This window comes from Chiloscyllium plagiosum, unplaced genomic scaffold (genome assembly GCF_037043375.1).
Source record: "Chiloscyllium plagiosum isolate Xiang-an unplaced genomic scaffold, Cpla_swu_hap1 HiC_scaffold_3, whole genome shotgun sequence".
Lineage (NCBI taxonomy): Eukaryota > Metazoa > Chordata > Chondrichthyes > Orectolobiformes > Hemiscylliidae > Chiloscyllium > Chiloscyllium plagiosum.
In genome coordinates this window covers 137,791,421-137,810,965 of record NW_028270141.1, presented here as the reverse complement: position 1 = coordinate 137,810,965, position 19,545 = coordinate 137,791,421, and the positions used below count along the sequence as shown (strand labels likewise).

The following is a 19,545-nucleotide window of genomic DNA, read 5'->3' as shown; positions in this document are numbered from 1 at the left end:
GGTGAGCTGCTTTCTCAAACTGCTGCAGTTTTGGGGATGTTGGGACACCCATTGTATTGTTAGGTAGGGAATTTCAGGATTGTGACCCAGTAAAAGTGAAGGAACAATGAGTGATATAGGTCCTAGTCCCATCCATCTGTTGCCCTTGTCCTTATCGGTGGAGAACACAGGTTAGGAAGGTGATGTTGCAGGAACCTTGTGAGTTATTGTAGTATATCTTCTAGTTAGTACACACTGCTATCACTGTGTGTTGGTTACAAACAAAGTGAAAGTTGAAGGTAGTGGATGGGGCTGCCAATCAAAACAGACCGTTTTATCATGGATAGTGTCAAGCTTATTGAGTATTGTTGGAGTGGCACTCATTCAGGCAAGTAGAAGGCATTCCATCACACTCCTGACTCATGCTTTAAAAAATTATGAATAGACATTAGGGAGATAGGACCCAAGTTACTCATTGCAGAATTCCTAGCCTCTAACTTGCTGTTAATAGCCACAGTATTTAAATGGTGTGGTTCGATTTCTGGTCAATGATATTTCTTTAAGATGTTGATGGTGGGGATCTCAGCAATGGAAACACTATTGAAAGTTAAGGAGCAATAGTTAGACTCTCTCTTGCTGGAGATGGTCATTGCCTCGCACTTGCCACTTGTGAGACCAAACCTGATCAGGTCTTACTACATTTGGACAAGGAGCAGCAAAATCAATGTTTTGGGCAAAAGCCCTTCATCAGGAATAAAAGGGCTTTTGCCTGAACTGCGTGTGTCGATTTTGCTGCCTGAACTGCTGTGCTCTTCCAGCACCACTAATCCAAAATCTGGTTTCCAGCATCTGCAGTCATTGTTTTTACCTACATTTGGACAAGGACTATTACAATTTTTGAGATGTTGTGAATAATGCTGATCTCGGAGGATCTTCTCTGACTGCACGTCAGACATTGATGAAATAGCTGAAGATGGTTGGGTTGATGACACTACCTGACAAATGGAACCCTTGCAGAGGTTGAGTCCCTACCTCTGCACTAGAAGACTTAGGTTCAAATCCCAAGATTTGAAAATAGAAAATATCTACTCTGAGAAACTACAACAGTGGCATCCTGAGGATGAGATGACTGACCTCCAACAAGCACATTCCTTGTACTAGTATGCTAGAATTGTGAGGGAATGCATTTATGAAAATCAAATAGTAAAAGGGGATATACTGAGAGGGGTAGATGAAGTGAGAGATCATGGTTTGCAAGTGAACAGGTCTCTAAAGATAGAGGTACAAGTAGATAAGGGAGTAAAGAAGGCACATAGATTGCTCTCTTTCATTGACAGAACTATAGTTCACAAAAGTAGGGATAGGAGGTGGAAACTGTCTAAGACACTAGTGAGGCGACAACTGGAATATTGCATGCAGTTTCTGGTCATCACCTTAAAGTGAGGGTGTAATTGCTCTGGAGAGTGCAGAGAAGATTTACTAAAATGATGCCAGGGCTGGAGAACTGTAGTTAAGAGGAGAGGTTAGTATTGTCTTCTCTGTTCCAAGGAAAACAGAAGGATGACATGATTGAGGTATACAAAATTGTGAGGGATAGAGATAGAACAGACAGGGTGAACCTGCAGAAGGATTAGAGGAGACATGAAGATAAATGTTTTTTACACAGAGAATGATGCTTGTTTGGAATTAACTGCCTGAGTTGGCGATGAAGGCAGAGAGCCTAAACTCTTCTTAAAAGTACCTGAATCTGCATCTTACATGTTGTAAGCTGCAGGGCTATGAGCTGTGTGCAGAAAGAGGAGATTAGAAAAGGCATCTGGGTGTCTTTTGGTTGACATGGACAAATCGGACATATGGCTCACTTCTGTGCTGTACCATTTCTATGGTTCTGCGACTCCAAACAATGGAAAATGGCCTCAGATTCTAATTAACACCTCTTTTGCTATGCCTTGGCAATGTCATACTTAGTCAAATGCTAAATACCACAATTTGAATTTTCTACACAAAGCATTTATTCCACTTAAACAGTCATGATGCTTCTTAACAATGACTATTTTATCGAAGCATCAAAAGATACTTTCTAATAGCTTCTGGTATTTTGTTTTCCTTGCACCTTTAGAAGGTCGTTTGCAGCATTTACTTATATTAATGCAAATTATTGAATAAAATTTGCTGTGTTGTATAAAAGTATATACTTTTTGAATTAATTTCTTCTTCTAAAATTGGAAGCAGATGGAACAGCATTTTTTAAAAAATGGTTATATTCACCAATAAGGGGAAGAAATACAGGTACACTTTTTATATCCAAGAGCTCTTGAGATTTTCTCATGGGCTACATTTTGGTTTTAAGGAGGTAAAATTTCATTCTTACTAACTCATTTATTAGATGATGTAATTACAAAGTAACAAAATATTTTGTATTTGTGTTGAACTATGCTGTATTGGAACCCTCAGAAACTGAGTAATTAATATTTTCAATAATTGCCAACTGTCCAAAATACTTAAAGCAACAATACACAAGGAAAACATTGATCTTTTAGGCACCAAAGAAACTAAATTGGCACAAAGCAACAGGCACACATGGTGCTTCCCAGTAAAGGCTTCCATGATGTCTCACTCACTCACTTGCCTTCCCTTCCTTCTTACTTACCTTATTTGGTGCTCTTCCAACCTCAGGCTGTTCCTCTCACATGTCACTGATAGGCTCTCTAGGTAATACATTCAAGAGAAAACTTGGATGGTGGTTGGATGAGCAGTTCCTCTCATGTTCTGCCCATTTACTTATGGTGGTGGCTATTCAGAACATTCACCCTATGATTGAATTTTTCTGGCAGTTTTGAGACTTTAGGGATGAATTTGCTTGTAACGTGTGTTTTGAAGCGAAGTTCCATCCAATTTAAAAGATGTTAGTTCAAAGCAAATAGAATTACTTTTCATTCAAGAACGGACAGGTCAAAGTTAACATGGTTCAGGTCCAAGATAAACCTTTTTTTTGCTATTTTTAAATATTATTATTATATCTCTTTCTCAAGCACTATTTTCCCTGGTAGAAACAGAAAAATAGCTAAGACATCAGCATATTTCTAATCAATTAATTGGATCCCAGACTTTGATTTTCTTTAATACATCCTATTTTGAAACTGATAAGCTATAGGACAGATGTCAGAGGTAGTTTCTTTACTCAGAGTAGTAGGGGCGTGCAACAGCCAGCCTTCAGTAGTAGTAGCGGTAGACTTGCCAACTTTAAGGGCATTTAAATGTTCATTGGATAGACATATGGATGAAAATGGAATAGTGTAGTTTAGACGGGCTTCAGAATGGTTTCATGGGTCGGCACAACATTGAGGGCCGAAGGGCCTGTACTGCACTGAAATGTTCTATAAACAAACAAACACACTTAAAAAGTTAACTTAAATCACCTCAGTTACCCGCATCTCTTCTAATTTTCATTTCATAAGAAATGTAAATTCTACCAAATGCATTTTATTTCAGATCTTCAAAAGAAATAAAAATTTAACCTGTTTATGTCTTCAAAAGAAATAATCAACAATTTGTTTCCAACCCAGATCACAAAAGTGAGATAGTTCTTTAAATACAAAACTCTAGGTTTATCTTTCTCAGCTTCACCACCCAGGTCTGCCTTACCCATAGTGATGTATTAACATATCCACTGGTTCTGCAGAATGTTGAATGCCTTTCTGAAAGATGCTATCAGCTATCTGAAAGTTGCCTTTCATTTCAAGCACATTTGCCCATGCAAGATAGAGGGCAGCTGATTTTATACCAATCTCTTGACTATACATGTAGTTGTAAAAATCCAGTGGTGTTGTGCTGCAGTTTATCTGAAAAAAGAAAGAAAATGCTATGTAAAATTAAGTTAAAAGTTCTGCAGGAGCTTTCAAACAATCAAGTGTTACATCAATGCAAAATTTAAAATAATTGAATACATGGGAAAACCTCTGCACTATCAGAAATCATACTTGGCACACCGGAAAATGATGATGTTTGTGGCAGCCCAGTCAAAACAGCACCATGACATTTCTGCTGGAATTCTTTACACTAGAGTTCTAGGTTCAATTAATCTTCAGTTGCATCAATGGCATGTCTTCCATCATAAAGTCAGAGTGGGATGTTTGCTGATGATTACACTGTGTTTCACTTAGAAGTACTCATGAGGCAGCAGTCCATGTCTGCACGCAGCAACACACCGACAATATTCAGGTTCATCATTCATGTCGCACAAATGCTGACAAAAAAGGAAATCTGCCTTTAACATTTAACGACATTACCATCACAGAATCCATTTATACGGTGTCCTTTTTTTAGGGGGCCAGGGTCTCAATGACTAAGAATGAAGGTCTTGTAAGTACAGTGGCTAAATTAGGTCACAAACTGCAGTAACTAGTTCACCTCTTGATTTCAAAAATCCTTTGGACCATTTACAAGACATAAGTCAGGCATTTAATGGAATACTGTCCATTTAACTGCTGCTCCAACAACATTCGTGAAGGTCAACTGCATCTCTTGTACAAACCACCCAACTAGACTGGAGGCCTGTGACCAGTGGAGTGCCACAAGGATCGGTGCTGGGTCCTCTACTTTTTGTCATTTACATAAATGATTTGGATGCGAGCATAAGAGGTACAGTCAGTAAGTTTGCAGATGACACCAAAATTGGAGGTGTAGTGGACAGCGAAGAGGGTTACCTCAGATTACAACAGGATCTCACCAGTCCTATACCAGTCCCAGGCCGGAGGATACACGATAACATCCACCTGGTCCAGGACCTGATCCATTTCTGTCGACGGGCTGGTCTGCCGAGCGCCTTCCTGTCTCTCGACCAGGAGAAGGCGTTCGACAGGATCGAACACAAGTACCTGCTCAGGGCTCTACGGGCATTCGGGTTCGGGACGCAGTTCCTCGTCCGGATCAGACTATTGTACGCCGCCGCAGAGTGTCTGGTTAAAGTGAACGGGTCCCTGATGGCGCCCCTTTGCTTCGGGAGAGGAGTACGTCAAGGCTGCCCCATGTCCGGCCAGCTGTATTCCCTGTGCGTGGAGCCTTTCCTGCGCCTCTTTCGGAGGAGGTTGTCGGGACTGGTTCTGCGCGGCGTGGGCATGGGGGTGGTCCTCTTGGCCTACGCCGATGACATGCTCCTCACTTTCATCGACCCGGCTGACCGGGGGAGAATGTGCGAGTGCCAGGCCGTGTACTCGGCAGCGTCCTCCGCCAGGATCTACTGGGCCAAATGTTCCGGACTACTGGTCGGTCCGTGACGGGTGGACTTTCTGCCGGCGGAGTTACGGGAGCTCAGCTGGAGTACCACCCATTTCCTCTACCTGGGGGTCTACCTCAGCCCGGCTGAGGAATCCTGGCCGGTAAACTGGCAGGAACTGGAGGCCAAAGTCTCGGCTCACCTAGGCCACTGGACAGGACTGCTCTGAGTGCCATCTTACAGGAGTCGAGTGTTGGTCATAAAACAGCTGGCGACCGCCATGCTGTGGTACCGGCTGGTCACTTTGGTACCTCCTCCTGGTTTTGTCGCTGACATCCAGAGAACATTGGTTGACTTCTTCTGGGACAAAACCATGCACTGGATTGCTGCACAGATTCTGAGTCTCCCTATTGAGGAGGGCAATCAGTCACTGGTGTGCGTCCGCACCCAGGTCACGACGTTCCGCCTTCAGACCTTGCAGCGATATGTTTATGTCGAGCCTCCTCCTAAGTGGTGTGCCCTGGTGACGTATTTTTTCCGCCAGGTGCATAACCTCAGCTACGACACACAGCTCCTGTTCGTCAACTGTGACGGTTTGGAGATCACCCTCAAGGCGCTGCCTGTCTTTTACCAGGACCTGATCACTGTCTGGAACATGGTCGAATCGCATCACGCCTACCCTCCGGCAGGAGTAGCGGCTGTTGTCAGGGAGCCGTTGCTCAGGAAACCGCACCTCCGTACGGAGGGGAGGGCCATGACGGCGATGGTGACCTGGGTCGGGGACGTGCTGGGTGGCGGGGGCCTGGGCTGGACGCTGCCGCAGGACATAGTGAGCAGGGCAGCGGTAGACGTCTGGTACGTGGACACCACCATCCGACGCCTTAAAACGGCTGTGCTCGGACCCGACGTAGTGCACCAGTTGGAGGATGCTCATGTGTGCAGTGGAATCCCGTCTGCGCTCACCCCAGCCCGGACAGAATTTCACATTGGCCCCAAGGTCCCATATTTCCCACGGGACCCTGTGCCCCACAACCTGAGCCGCCTCTGGAATTTTAGTTTTGTCCCTTTTAAGGATGTAAAAAGGCGGGCCCTGTATCGACTACTGCTGCACACCATCCAATTCTTCTCCCTCATCCACTGCCCGGACACGCCTTGGCATACCCATTTGCCACCGGGCAGTGGGGACCCCCAGTGGAGGGTGCTCTACGCGAGAGGCCTCCCCCATTCTCTCAGGGATCTGGGGGTGGAGGGTGCTGCATGCAGCGGTCCCCTGTAACCGCAGATTGCGGTGGTTCACGGACTCCCAGCCCAACTGCTTGTTCTGTGGCGCTGTGGAGTCCGTGGACCATGTATATATTGGGTGTGGGCGTTTGCACTCCCTTTTTGATTTTCTCAAAAACCTCCTCCTCTGCTTTTGGCTGCACTTCAGTCCCACGCTCCTGATCTTCGGGCACCCGGTACGGAGGAAGGAGGGCAGGTCTGAAGACCTCCTCGTGGGTCTGCTCCTGGGCCTGGCCAAACTGGCCATAAATAGGTCCAGGCAGCGGGCCGTGGAGGGGGTCGTTAGGGCCGGTGTCTCTGGAAAAGGAGCATACGGTGTCCACCAACACCCTGGAGTTGTTCAGGGAGAGGTGGGCGCCTCAGGGAGTGGAGTGCATTATTTCCCCCTCCAACTCTATTTTAATTTGATCTCTGCCCTCCCCTTCACTGTTTGATCACACAGCATTGCCTTTTGATGTAAAGGGCACCGCTTGTCACTGGCCACTCATTGTTTCCTTTCTTCCTGGTGGTGGAAATTTGAATAAAGATTCGTGCACCTTGTGTCTTTCACTGTGTCTCACACCTGTACACACACAGCATGGGTGCTGGGGTAAAAAAAAAACTAGAAGCAAAAAGAAAAAAAAAGAAAAAAAAACAAGAGTGTTAGAAGTTCTACTCACTAAAATAAAATACAACAGGATCTTGACAGATAGGCCAATGGGCTGAGAAGTGGCAGATAAACGCGAGGTGCTGCATTTTGGGAAAGCAAATCTTAGCAGGACTTATACACATAGTGGTAAGGTCCTAGGGAGTGTTGCTGAACAAAGAGACCTTGGCGTGCAGGTTCATAGCTCCTTGAAAGTGGAGTCGCAGGTAGATAGGATAGTGAAGAAGGCGTTTCGTATGGTTTCCTTCATTGGTCAGAGTATTGAGTACAGGAGTTGGGAGGACATTGGTTAGGCCACTGTTGGAACATTGCATGCAATTCTGGTCTCCTTCCTATCGGAAAGATGTTGTGAAACTTGAAAGGGTTCAGAAAAGATTTACAAGGATGTTGCCAGGGTTGGAGGATTTGAACTATAGGGAGAGGCTAAACAGGCTGGGGCTGCTTTCCCTGGAGCGTCGGAGGCTGAGGGGTGACCTTATAGAGGTTTACTAAATTATCAGGGACATGGATAGGGTAAATAGGCAAAGTCTTTTCCCTGGGGTTGGGGAGTCCAGGACTAGAGGGCATAGGTTTAGGGTGAGAGGGGAAAGATATAAAAGAGACTGAAGGGGCAACTTTTTCACGCAGAGGATGGCACGTGTATGGAATGAGCTGGCAGAGGAAGTAGTGGAGGCTGGTACAATTTCAACATTAAAGAGGCATATGGATTGGAATATGAATAGGGAGGGTTTGGAGGGACATGGGCTAGGTGCTGGCAGGTGGGATTAGATTGGGTTGGGAGATCTGGTCGACATGGACGAGTTGGACCGAAGGGTCTGTTTCCAAGCTGTACATTCTATGACTCATTTAGACGTAAAATTAGAAAGATGACAGGAAAGGAAATACATTACAACCTGTTTAGGAAATGAAGGCAGGTAGGTAGTTACAGCCTAGCTGAATGAAGTATTGTAATAGGACTGCAGGTATACCCAAACATGCCTATGCATGCCATAAGCGCTTCCCTTCCTATCCAACCAACAGGTGAGAAAATGCACACTCACTTCATCACAACAAAAAGTGTGTCTCAGGAAAACAAAATAATTCTCAGACAGCCAATGAAAATATTATAAAATTGGAGATTTACAAAGTCAAAGATCAAGGGCTTGGGGAAAAGAATCAAGATGCAAGAAACAGCATCTCTCCATTGTTGTTTTTCTCTTATGCCTTTCTTTAATCTCCTTAAGCTGCAGTATTACATTATAAACACAAATACAACCATCAAACCTTTTTTGCACCTAAACAATTGCACCTTACTTTTCAAAGTCAAGAAATCTGCGTGAAGGACAAAACCATCATGCAAGTTACTACCAGGATTAAAAATATGTTGAATATTATGAATAGGGTAATGTCAAGTTTCCATTTTTAAAAGTTAATAAAGCAATAAAGGAAACTAAAATATCTCTCAATTCTGAACTACAACAGGAAGGAGCAGGTGCTTAAATTCCAAAACAGATTCTCTTTCCCTTTAGTATATAATACAAAATATTTTTAAAAATATTTCCAACCCAACTACTTGCAACTCCACTGGATGCACATTATCTTGCTTATTATCGTAAAAAAACTATTGCAAAATCGTAACAGATTAAAAAGCTTATACAGATCACTTGCCAGTTTCAACCAGTAGTTGACATATCTTGGATCGTTGGAATACTTCTTGTCACCTATAAAATTCTTTACAAGCTTCTCCAACACTGAGACCAATATGTCTTTCTCAGTCGGGGGAACTAAAGGTTCTATCCATTGTATAAACCTAGAGTGATAGGAAATGAGATGTGAATAACTTTTCAAAGAATGGAGACTTAAGAAAAAACTTGCAGAAACTTTCAATTTTTACCTGTCCCATAAATCCAGTGGATCATTGCCTGCATAGCTTTGTATCTTAGCCTCAAACATCCTGCAGACATAAATAAATGTTTTAATATTAATTTGCTCACATCCCTTATTTTTAAAGACATTACATCACTTATGATCACATCTGTTTTCTACAGTCAGTATGAAATATGCAAAAGAATATTATAGTGAAAACAGAACTTCCCTTTGTTATGGGGAAAATCACCAGTCTCGGAGTCAGAATCGGGGTTCAATGACAGAGTTTATTGCACAAGGAAATACCGGAGCTCCGGGGAGAGAAAAACACCAATAGCACAGTGGTCAGCTGCAATTCTTCTCTTGACCCAGAGCACTTGTCAAGATACTTTTATACATCTTGTAATACAATAGGTCAGTGATGAGATTATTGTCTTTGTAACATGGTTTGCTTATAATTATCATTGCAGAATCGTTTTTTGATACAACTATTGTCAGTTCCAGCACAGCCTTTGTTAATTTCAACGTGGTTGTTGTTAGTTTCAGTGCAAACATTGTCAGTTTCAACGTCTACACAGAAGTCCATTGCTCTAGTAATGGGCACTAATCGCTCTTTCTGAGAAGGACGATTACTGCAGCTCTGGCTATTAGCACTCTGTATTGAGTCCGTGTCAAGCTGTTAGCATTTCTACAAAAGGTATTGGCTGGACCTAAATATTTCGGCGACCAGTGTACGTTACTCATGTGTATTCTCTTCCCCCACCTGCCTTAAACTAATCAACTAGGTTGTGAGTACATTATACTGGCATTCTGGTGGCCCCAGGCAGTGTCTGTATTTGCGCTGCTGTCTCTCTACATATTGTGGTCCGACGACCATCTTATGTATCAAGCAACCAACTGATGGCTCAGCAGCCATCTTGTGTGAGTCTCCAAGAGAATAAATAGATATGTTGTACTAAGACATACAGGTAACTTCGATACCAATGGATATCAGCCTTTGTCCAGTAATGTCGCTCACCGGGATTAGAAGTTAACTAATTGAAATTCTATTGCATAAACTGGATCAAAGATGACACTATAACTGTAGGGAGGTGATAGGCTTCTAATACTATTAATCCAAAGACCCCTGGTGATGTTTTGGGGATCTGGAGTTATGTTCTCATCCCACGAATGAATCTTGAAAAACAGCACGGAAACAGACCCATTGGCCCAATTTGGCCATGCTGACCAGATATCTTAAATTAACCTAGTCCCATATGCCAGCATTTGGCACATATCCTTCTAAACCCTTTCTATTTATGCACCCATTCGCATGTCTGTTAAATTGTTGTAATTGTGTCAGCCTTCAGCACTTGCTCAGCAGCTCATTCCATACACACACCATTCTCTCCGTGAAAAAGTCACCCCTTAAATCCCTTTTAAATCTTTCCCTTCTCACCTTAAACCTATGCCCTCTAGTTTTGGACTCCCCTACCCTGGGGAAAAGACCTTGGCTATTCACACTATCCTTGCTTCTCAATTTTATAAACCTCTAAGGTCGTCCCTCAGCCTCTGATGCTCCAGGGAAAATAGCCTCAACCTATTCAGCCTCTTCCTATAGCTCAAACCCTCCAACCCTGGCAACATTCTTGCAAATCTCTTATGAACCCTTTCAAGTTTCACAACATCTCTCCTATAGCAGGTGGACCAGAATTGAACACAGTATTCCAAAAGTGTACTAACTAATAGCCTGTACAGCCACAACATGACGTTCCAGTTTCTATTCTCAATGGACTGACTATGTACCAAGTGCCTTCTTCACTATCCTGTCTACCTGCCGCTCCACTTTAAATGAACCTGGACACCAAGGTCTCTTTGTTCAGCAACACTACCCAGGAACCGACCATTAAGTGTATAAGTCCTGCCCTGATTTGAGGAGAAAGTGAGGGCTGCAGATGCTGGAGATCAGAGCTGAAAATGTGTTGCTGGAAAAGCGCAGCAGGTCAGGCAGCATCCAAGGAACAGGAGAATCGACGTTTCGGGCATAAGCCCTTCTTCAGGAATGAGGAAAGTGTGTCCAGCAGGCTAAGATAAAAGGTAGGGAGGAGGGACTTGGGGGAGGGGCTTTGGAAATGCGATAGGTGCAGGGAGGTCAGGGTGAGGGTGATAGGCCGGAGTGGGGTGGGGGCGGAGAGGTCAGGAAGAAGATTGGAGGTTAGGAAGGTGGTGCTGAGTTCGAGGGATTTGACTGAGACAAGGTGGGGGAAGGTGAAATGAGGAAACTGGAGAAATCTGAGTTCATCCCTTGTGGTTGGAGGGTTCCCAAGCAGAAGATGAGGCGCTCTTCCTCCAACCATCGTGTTGCCATGGTCTGGCGATGGAGGAGTCCAAGGACCTGCATGTCCTTGGTGGAGTGGGAGGGGGAGTTAAAGTGTTGGGCCACAGGGTGGTTGGGTTGGTTGGTCCGGGTGTCCCAAAGGTGTTCTCTGAAACATTCCGCAAGTAGGCGGCCTGTCTCCCCAATATAGAGGAGGCCACATCGGGTGCTGAGGATGCAATAGATGATGTGTGTGGAGGTGCAGTTGAATTTGTGGCGGATATGGAAGTGTCCCTTGGGGCCTTGGAGGGAAGTAAGGGGGGAGGTGTGGGCGCAAGTTTTGCATTTCTTGCGGTTGCAGGGGAAGGTGCCGGGAGTGGAGGTTGGGTTGGTGGGGGTGTGGACCTGACGAGGGAGTCACGGAGGGTGTGGTCTTTTTGGAACGCTGATAGGGGAGGGGAGGGAAATATATTCCTGGTGGTGGGGTCCGTTTGGAGGTGGCGGAAATGACGGCGGATGATACGTTGTACATGGAGGTTGGTGGGGTGGTAGGTGAGGACCAGTGGGGTTCTGTCCTGGTGGCGGTTGGAGGGGTGGGGCTCAAGGGCAGAGGAGCGGGAAGTGGAAGAGATGTGGTGGAGGGCATCGTCGACTACGTCTGGCGGGAAATTGCGGTCCTTGAAGAAGGAGGCCATCTGGGTTGTACGGTTTTGGAACTGGTCCTCCTGGGAGCAGATGCGGCGGAGACGAAGGAATGGGAATATGGGATGGCGTTTTTACAGGGGGCAGGGTGGGAGGAGGTGGAGTCTAGGTAGCTGTGGGAGTCTATAGTAAATGTCCGTGTCAATTCGGTCACCCGAGATAGAAATGGAAAGGTCTAGGAAGGGGAGGGAGGTGTCTGAGACGGTCCAGGTGAATCTGAGGTCGGGGTGGAAGGTGTTGGTAAAGTGGATGAACTGTTCAACCTCCTCGTGGGAGCACAAGGCAGCGCCGATACAGTCATCGATGTAGCGGAGGAAAAGGTGGGGGGTGGTGCCAGTGTAGCTGCGGAAGATGGACTGTTCCACATATCCTACGAAGAGGCAGGCATAGCTGGGGCCCATGCGGGTGCCCATGGCTACTGCTTTGGTTTGGAGGAAGTGGGAGGATTGGAAAGAGAAGTTGTTCAGGGTGAGGACCAGTTCAGTCAGTCGAAGGAGGGTGTCAGTAGAAGGGTACTGGTTGGTACGGCAGGAAAGGAAGAAGCGGAGGGCTTTAAGTCCTTCGTGATGGGGGATGGAGGTGTACAGGGACTGGATGTCCATGGTGAAGATAAGGACCGGGGAAGCAAAAATCATGGAGGAGGTGGAGGGCGTGGGTGGTGTCCCGAACGTAGGTGGGGACTTCTTGGACTAAGGGGGACAGGACCGTGTCGAGGTTTGCAGAGATGAGTTCGGTGGGGCAGGAGCAAGCTGAGACAATGGGTCGGCCGGGGCAGTCAGATTTGTGGATTTTGGGCAGGAGGTAGAAACGGGCTGTGCAGGGTTGTGGGACTATGAGGTTGGAGGCGGTGGATGGGAGATCCCCTGAGGTGATGAGGTTCTGGATGGTCTGGGAGATGATGGTTTGGTGGTGGGAGGTGGGGTCATGGTCAAGGGGGCAGTAGGAGGAGGTGTCCGCAAGCTGGCGTTTAGCTGCCCTGATTTGCCTTTCCAAAATACAACCCTCACATTTAACTAAATTAAACCTACCTGTCCATCTGATCAAGGTTTCATTGCACTCTGAGATAACCTTCTTCACTGTCCACTACACCACCAATATTGATGTCATCTGCAAACTTACCAACCATTCCTCCTATATTCACATCCAAACCATTTATATAAATGACAAAAAGCAGTTGATCCAGCACAGAGCCTTGCAGCATATCGCTGGTCACAGGCCTCCAGTCCAAACATCAACCCTCAACCACCATCCTGTCTCCTACCTTCAAGCCAATTTTGCATCCAGGAATTGATCTAATTATAAAATGCTCTTACTGGGAAAACAGATCCATAGCATAAGTGCTTTTTTTCCCCTTTAATCAAAACCATCCAAATCAAAGTAAATTGGTTGTTTATTCAACTATCATTTATCAGGCATTAGTAGGTAGAAATTCATGACAATATTTGTCTGCAACACAATACAACTAGTACATTATATCACTGGTACATTGTCCCAAGGAATTAAAGAATTGTAATACTTCAGGTTTTTTTTGGACTAATTTCTGGTTGTGCAGCATTAAATGCAAATTGTGCACCTGGACAATGGACGTGGTGGGGAAATTAAAATTCATGATGATTCCATCCAGTGACTTCTGCCTGCTGCTGGAAAGTGCATACTTCAAAAAATGTGGAAACACCAGCTTAAGTTGCTCTTTGAGTTTGTTAACCATCATCATATATCCTTGTAGCTGCAGAGTCACACAAGGCAACACTCAGATCCTAGATTTTTGTCTACATAATTTGAATTTACAAAACTTGAGTTGGTCCTATGTACAGTACACCACTTCAATTCTTATCAACTCACTGAATGGAACCATTATATCCTTACACATGATGCTAATTGACAGATATTTTCTGTTCATGTTTTGTCTTTAGAACGCTCCCTATACCATATGACTTGAGAGTTTTCTTACTTTTGTTTACTTGAGATCAATCTTGTTCTTTTTTATTATTGTATCCAATCCAATTTTGAAATCTCCAACTCAATTAGCCTTAACTACACTGCCCATCAGGGAGGTTAATAATGGAGGCTCAAGAACACCAGATACAAGTGTGCCCTCCAGGTTTTTAGACTGCACTATCATATATGAAGTGCCAAGCATGTATCATTGTCTCTACACAAACCCTGGTAGTTAAAGGAGACTAGTTGCTCACGAAGTAAAATGTTAAGCAATGAAGCCATCAGCTTGATTGACATCCAATTCAACAATTTTCACATTCACTCCCTTCACCTGAAATGCACAGTGGCAATAGTAAATATCATCTATGAAATGCAATACAGGAATCTTGAGGCTCCCTAAATGGCATCTTCCTCAAAGCAACAGACATATGGGAACAATCCCTTCTGAAAGAGTCTTAATGAAATACATATAAACTACATCAACGGCCTTTCACGCTTGGTCACCTCCTTGAAAAATTCAATCAAATTCGATAGACACAACCTCCCTCTGACAAAGCCACGTTGACTATCCATGATCAAAACTTGCCTCTCTAAATGGAGACAGTTTTCTCCTTCACTATTTTCTTTAATAAGACCATAAGACATAGGAGCCGAAATTAGGCCATTTAGCCCATCGAGTCTGCTCCACCATTCAATCACGGCTGATACGTTGCTCAACCACATTCTCCCATTTCCTCCCTATAACCCATGATACTCAAGAACCTATCTATCTCAGTCTTAGATATATTCAATGGCCCAGCCTCCACAGCCTTCTGTGGCAATGAATTCCGCAGATTCATCACTCACTGGCTGAAGAGATTTCTCCTAATCTCCGTTCTAAAAGGTCTTCCCTTTACTCTAAGGCTGTGCCTGCATGTCCTAGACTCTCCTACCAATGGAAACATCTATTCTGTGCAGGTCACTTAGTATTCTGTATGTTTCACTTACATCAACCCCTCCATCTCATTCTTCTAAATTTCATTGTGTATAGACCCAGAGTTCACAAACATTACTCATATGTTAAGCTTTTCATTCCTGGGTCCATTTTCATGTGCCTCCTCTGAACACGCTCCAATGCCAGTACATCCTTCCTGAGATATGGGGCCCAAAACTGCACACAATACCCCAAATGTGGTCTGACCAGAGCCTTATAAAGCCTCAGAAGTACATCCCTGCTTTTATATTCAACATCTCTCAAAATAAATAGAGTCATAGAGTCAGAGATGTACAGCATGGAAACAGACCCTTCAGTCCAACCTGTCCATGCCAACCAGATATCCCAACCCAATCTAGTCCCATCTGCCAGCACCCGGCCCATATCCCACCAAGCCCTTCCTATTCATATTCCCATCCAAATGCCCCTTAAATGTTGCAATTGTACCAGCCTCCACCACTTCCTCTGCCAGCTCATTCCATTCATACCCTCTGTGTGAAACAGTTGCCCCGTAGGTCTCTTTTTTATCTTTCCCCTCTCACCCTAAGCCTATGCCCTCTAGTTCTGGACTCACTGACCCCAGGGAAAAGACGTTGCCTATTTACCCTATCCATGCCCCTCATAATTTAGTAAACCTCTATAAGGTCACCCCTCAGCCTCCGACACTCCAGGGAAAACAGCCACAGGCTGTTAAGCCTCTTCTAACAGCTCAAATCCTGCAACTCTGGCAACATTCTTGTAAATCTTTTCTGAACCCTTTCAAGTTTCACAATATCTTTCCGATAGGAAGCGGACTAGAATTGTACGCAATATTCCAGCAGTGGCCTAACCAATGTCCTGTACAGCCGCAACATGACCTCCTGTACTCAATGCTCTGATCAATAAAGGAAAGCATACCAAACGCCTTCTTCACTATCCTATGTACCTGCGACTCCATTTTAAAGGAGCTATGAACTTGCACTTCAAGGTCTCTTTGCTCAGCAACACTCCCTAGGAACTTACCATTATGTATATAAGTCCTGTTAAGATTTGCTTTCCCAAAATGCAGCACCTCGCATTTATCTGAATTAAACTCCATCTGCCACTTCTCAGCCCATTGGCCCATCTGGTCCAGATCCTGTTGTAATCTGAGGTAACCCTCTTCGCTGTCCACTACACCTCCAATTTTGGTGTCATCTGCAAACTTACTAACTGTACCTCTTATGTCATCATTGCCTTCCTAACTACTGATTTAACCCAAAATGTAAACCTTCAGAAAATCCTGGACTATAACTCCCAAGTCTCTTTGCACTTCAGAATTCTGAATTTTCTCCCCATTTAGAAAATAGCCCATCCCTCTATTCTTCTGACCAAAGTGCATGACCTCACATTTTCCCACATTATACTCCATCTACTACTTCTTTGCCTACTCTCCTAACCTGTCCAAATCCTTCTGTAACCTCCCCAGCTCCTCAATTGCTACATGTCCCTGCACCTATCTTTGAATTGACTGCAAACTTAGCCAGAAAGCCCCCAGTTCTTTCATCTAGATCATTAATGTATAAAGTAAAAAGTTGTGGTCCCAACACTGAGCCTTGTGGAACACCACTTATCACTGGCTGTCATCCTGAGATCCTGAGAAAGACTCTTAGAAGAAACAAATCAAGGGTGCACACAGTTAATGGCAAAACACTAGGAAACTCAGGAACAGAAGGATCTTGGGGTGCTCGTCCACTGATAGCTGAAGGTGGATAGACAGGTTAATAGGATAGTTAAGAGTGCACAAGGGTGCATGCATTTATGAGTTGAGGCATAGATTATAAAAGCAGGGACGTTATGTGAGAGCCATACAGAACTTTTATTAGGCCACAGCTTGAGTACTGTGTACAGTTCTGGTCACCACACCTTAGGAAGATTGTGATTGCACTGGAGGGGGCTCACCAGGATATCGCCTGGCATGGAACATTTCAGTTATGGAAAGAGGCTAGATAAGCTTGGGTTTGTTTCTTTGGAGTAGAGAATGTTGAAGGAGGGATCTGATAAGGATGTATAAGACTATGAGGGGCATGGACAGGGTGAATAGAAAGCAGCTATTCCCCTGAGTTAAAGGGACAAGAACAAGGGGGCCTAATTTTAAAGTGAAAAGGCAGGAGGATTACTGGAGAACATAGAATATCACAGTGCAGTACAGGCCCTTCGGCCCTCAATGTTGCGCCGATCTGTCATACTAATCTGAAGCCCATCTAACCTACACTATTCCATGTACGTCCATATACTTGTCCAATGACGACTTAAATGTACTTAAAGTTGGCAAATCTACTACCGTTGCAGGCAAAGCATTCCATAACCTTACTACTCTCTGAGTAAAGAAACTACCTCTGACATCTGTCCTATATCTATCATCCCTCAATTTAAAGCTATGCCCCCTTGTCGTCACCATACTTGGAAAAAGGCATTCCTGAAGAAGGGCTTATGCCCGAAACGTCGATTCTCCTGTTCCCTGGATGCTGCCTGACCTGCTGCGCTGTTCCAGCAACACATTTTCAGCTCTCCCTGTCCACCCTATCTAACCGTCTGATTATCTTATATGTTTCTATTAAGTCACCTCTCAACCTTCTTCTCTCCAACGAAAACAGCCTCAAGTCCCTCAGCCTTTCCTCGTAAGACCTTCCCTCCATATCAGGCAACATCCTAGTAAATCTCCTCTGCACCCTTTCCAAAGCTTCCACATCCTTCTTATAATGCGGTGACCAGAACTGTACACAATACTCCAAGTGCTGCCGCACCAGAATTTTGTACAGCTGTAGCAGAACCTCATGATTCTGGAACTCAATCCCTCTATTAAAAAAAGCTAAAACACTGTATGTCTTCTTAACAACCCTGTCAACCTGGGTGGCAACTTTCAAGGATCTGTGTACCTGGACACTGAGATCTCTCTGCTCATCTACACTACCAAGAATCTTACCATTAGCCCAGTACTTTGCAGTCCGGTTACTCCGACCAAAGTGAATCACCAAAGTCCACATTAAACTCCACTTGCCACCGCTCAGTCCAGCTCTGCAACTTATCTAAGTCTCGCTGTAACCTACAACATCCTTCGTCACTATCCACAACTCCACCGACCTTAGTGTCGCCTGCAAATTTACTAACCCACCCTTCTACGCCCTCATCCAGGTCGTTTATAAAAATGACGAACAGCAGTGGACCCAACACCGACCCTTGCTGTACACCACTAGTAACTGGACTCCAGGATGAACATTTCCCATCAACCACCACCCTCTGTCTTCTTTCAGCAAGCCAATTACTGATCCAAACTGCTGTATCTCCCACAATACCATTCCTCCGCATTTTGTACAATAGCCTACTGTGGGGAACCTTATCGAACGCCTTGCTGAAATCCACATACACCACATCAGCCGGTTTACTCTCATCTACCTGCTTGGTCACATTCTCAAAGAACTAGATTTGAGGAAAATATATTTTCACCCAGAGGGTGGTGTGCATCTGGGACACACTGGCTAGGAGGGTAGTTGAAATGGGTAACTACACAAACCTGAAAAAAAGTACTTGGATAAGCATTCGAAGAGTCATAACATTTAAGGCTATGAGAAAGAAACAGGAAAGTACCTACGGGTGTGGGTTCATATTTTTGGTGGGACAGACTCAATGGGCCAAAGGGTCTCTTCTGCATTCTATGATACTAGGATTGGAGAGGCAAAGTTTGGACAAGGGTATTCAGCACAGCCCCGTCAGCAGCAAGAAAATGTCAAACAAGTTTTCCAATTCGTTTTTCCCTGGTGATCATAATCTTTTTTTAAAAAAAAGTTGCACCTCTTGATTATCAAGTATGGTGGGGGAGTTTTCTAAACTTTATACCCGGGTGGCAGACATAAAATACATGGTCAAAGGGCAGTCATTTCTTTGCTTTCGGGATATCAATGCCCCAGTATCCCCTTTGAGAAGACCAACACTTTAAGATCAGCTACTGTTTTCTGATTTATATATGTGCAGAAATGATTACTGCCAGATTTTATTTTTAAAAAAAAAGAAAAAAGCAAGCCTTCTCTCGTACCCTGCTTCCTCCCCATGGATTTCTATTTCAGCCTGTACATGTGGTGCACACAGATTCAATGGGGCCATTCAAGGGGGCATCGGATGAGTATTTGGGTACAAGTGGTGAAGGCGGGGAGATTCACACTCGGGAACGGTATTCATATGAAGAGCTGGTGAGGGCACGATGGGCCGAGTGGCCTCCTTCCGTGCCGTCACAATTCCGTGATCGCCTGCTTCGAACAGCGATCGGGGATTCGTGATTATCCCGGCTTCCGCGCCAGCCCAACAGGGGAGAAGACGCTGAAAATGCACTTACTGCCAGGTCTCTTGAAAATCCATGTTTCCGCCGGCGGGCTCTCCGCCGCTGTCCATGTCGCAGCAAAACCTGCCGCTGTCCCTGATCCCGGGAGCCGGCCGCTCCGAGCTCTATCTTTCAAATTACAACCGCCGCCGCGCTCCTCAACCGCCATTGGCTGAGCAGTGCGCGTCTCGCGCTCCCTCACCTTTCACCTCGCGCACAAGCAGCCAATCAATGGCGCGCTTTCCGGCCACCTTCCACTCAACGTTCCCATGCCTTTCTACAGCTCCTGAGTTGGAGGTGAAGATATTGGGCTGGGGTATACACATACACATATGTT

At 44.9% G+C, this 19,545-nt stretch overlaps 1 protein-coding gene across 1 annotated transcript in view; it reads right to left on the bottom strand.

Annotated features, from left to right (window-relative positions):
* Nucleotides 1-19,308, bottom strand: part of LOC122548466 (mitotic checkpoint serine/threonine-protein kinase BUB1-like) — a 63,048-nt gene extending 43,740 nt beyond the window's left edge. Inside the window, exons 1-4 of the mRNA XM_043687176.2 lie at nucleotides 19,224-19,308; nucleotides 8,995-9,054; nucleotides 8,769-8,910; nucleotides 3,625-3,821 (exon numbers count right to left, since the gene is read on the bottom strand). Coding sequence (XP_043543111.2) covers nucleotides 3,625-3,821; nucleotides 8,769-8,910; nucleotides 8,995-9,054; nucleotides 19,224-19,279 — 455 coding nt within the window. The 5' untranslated portion in view covers nucleotides 19,280-19,308. The remainder of the gene's footprint in view (nucleotides 1-3,624; nucleotides 3,822-8,768; nucleotides 8,911-8,994; nucleotides 9,055-19,223) is intronic.
* Between the last annotated feature and the right edge of the window lie 237 nt (nucleotides 19,309-19,545).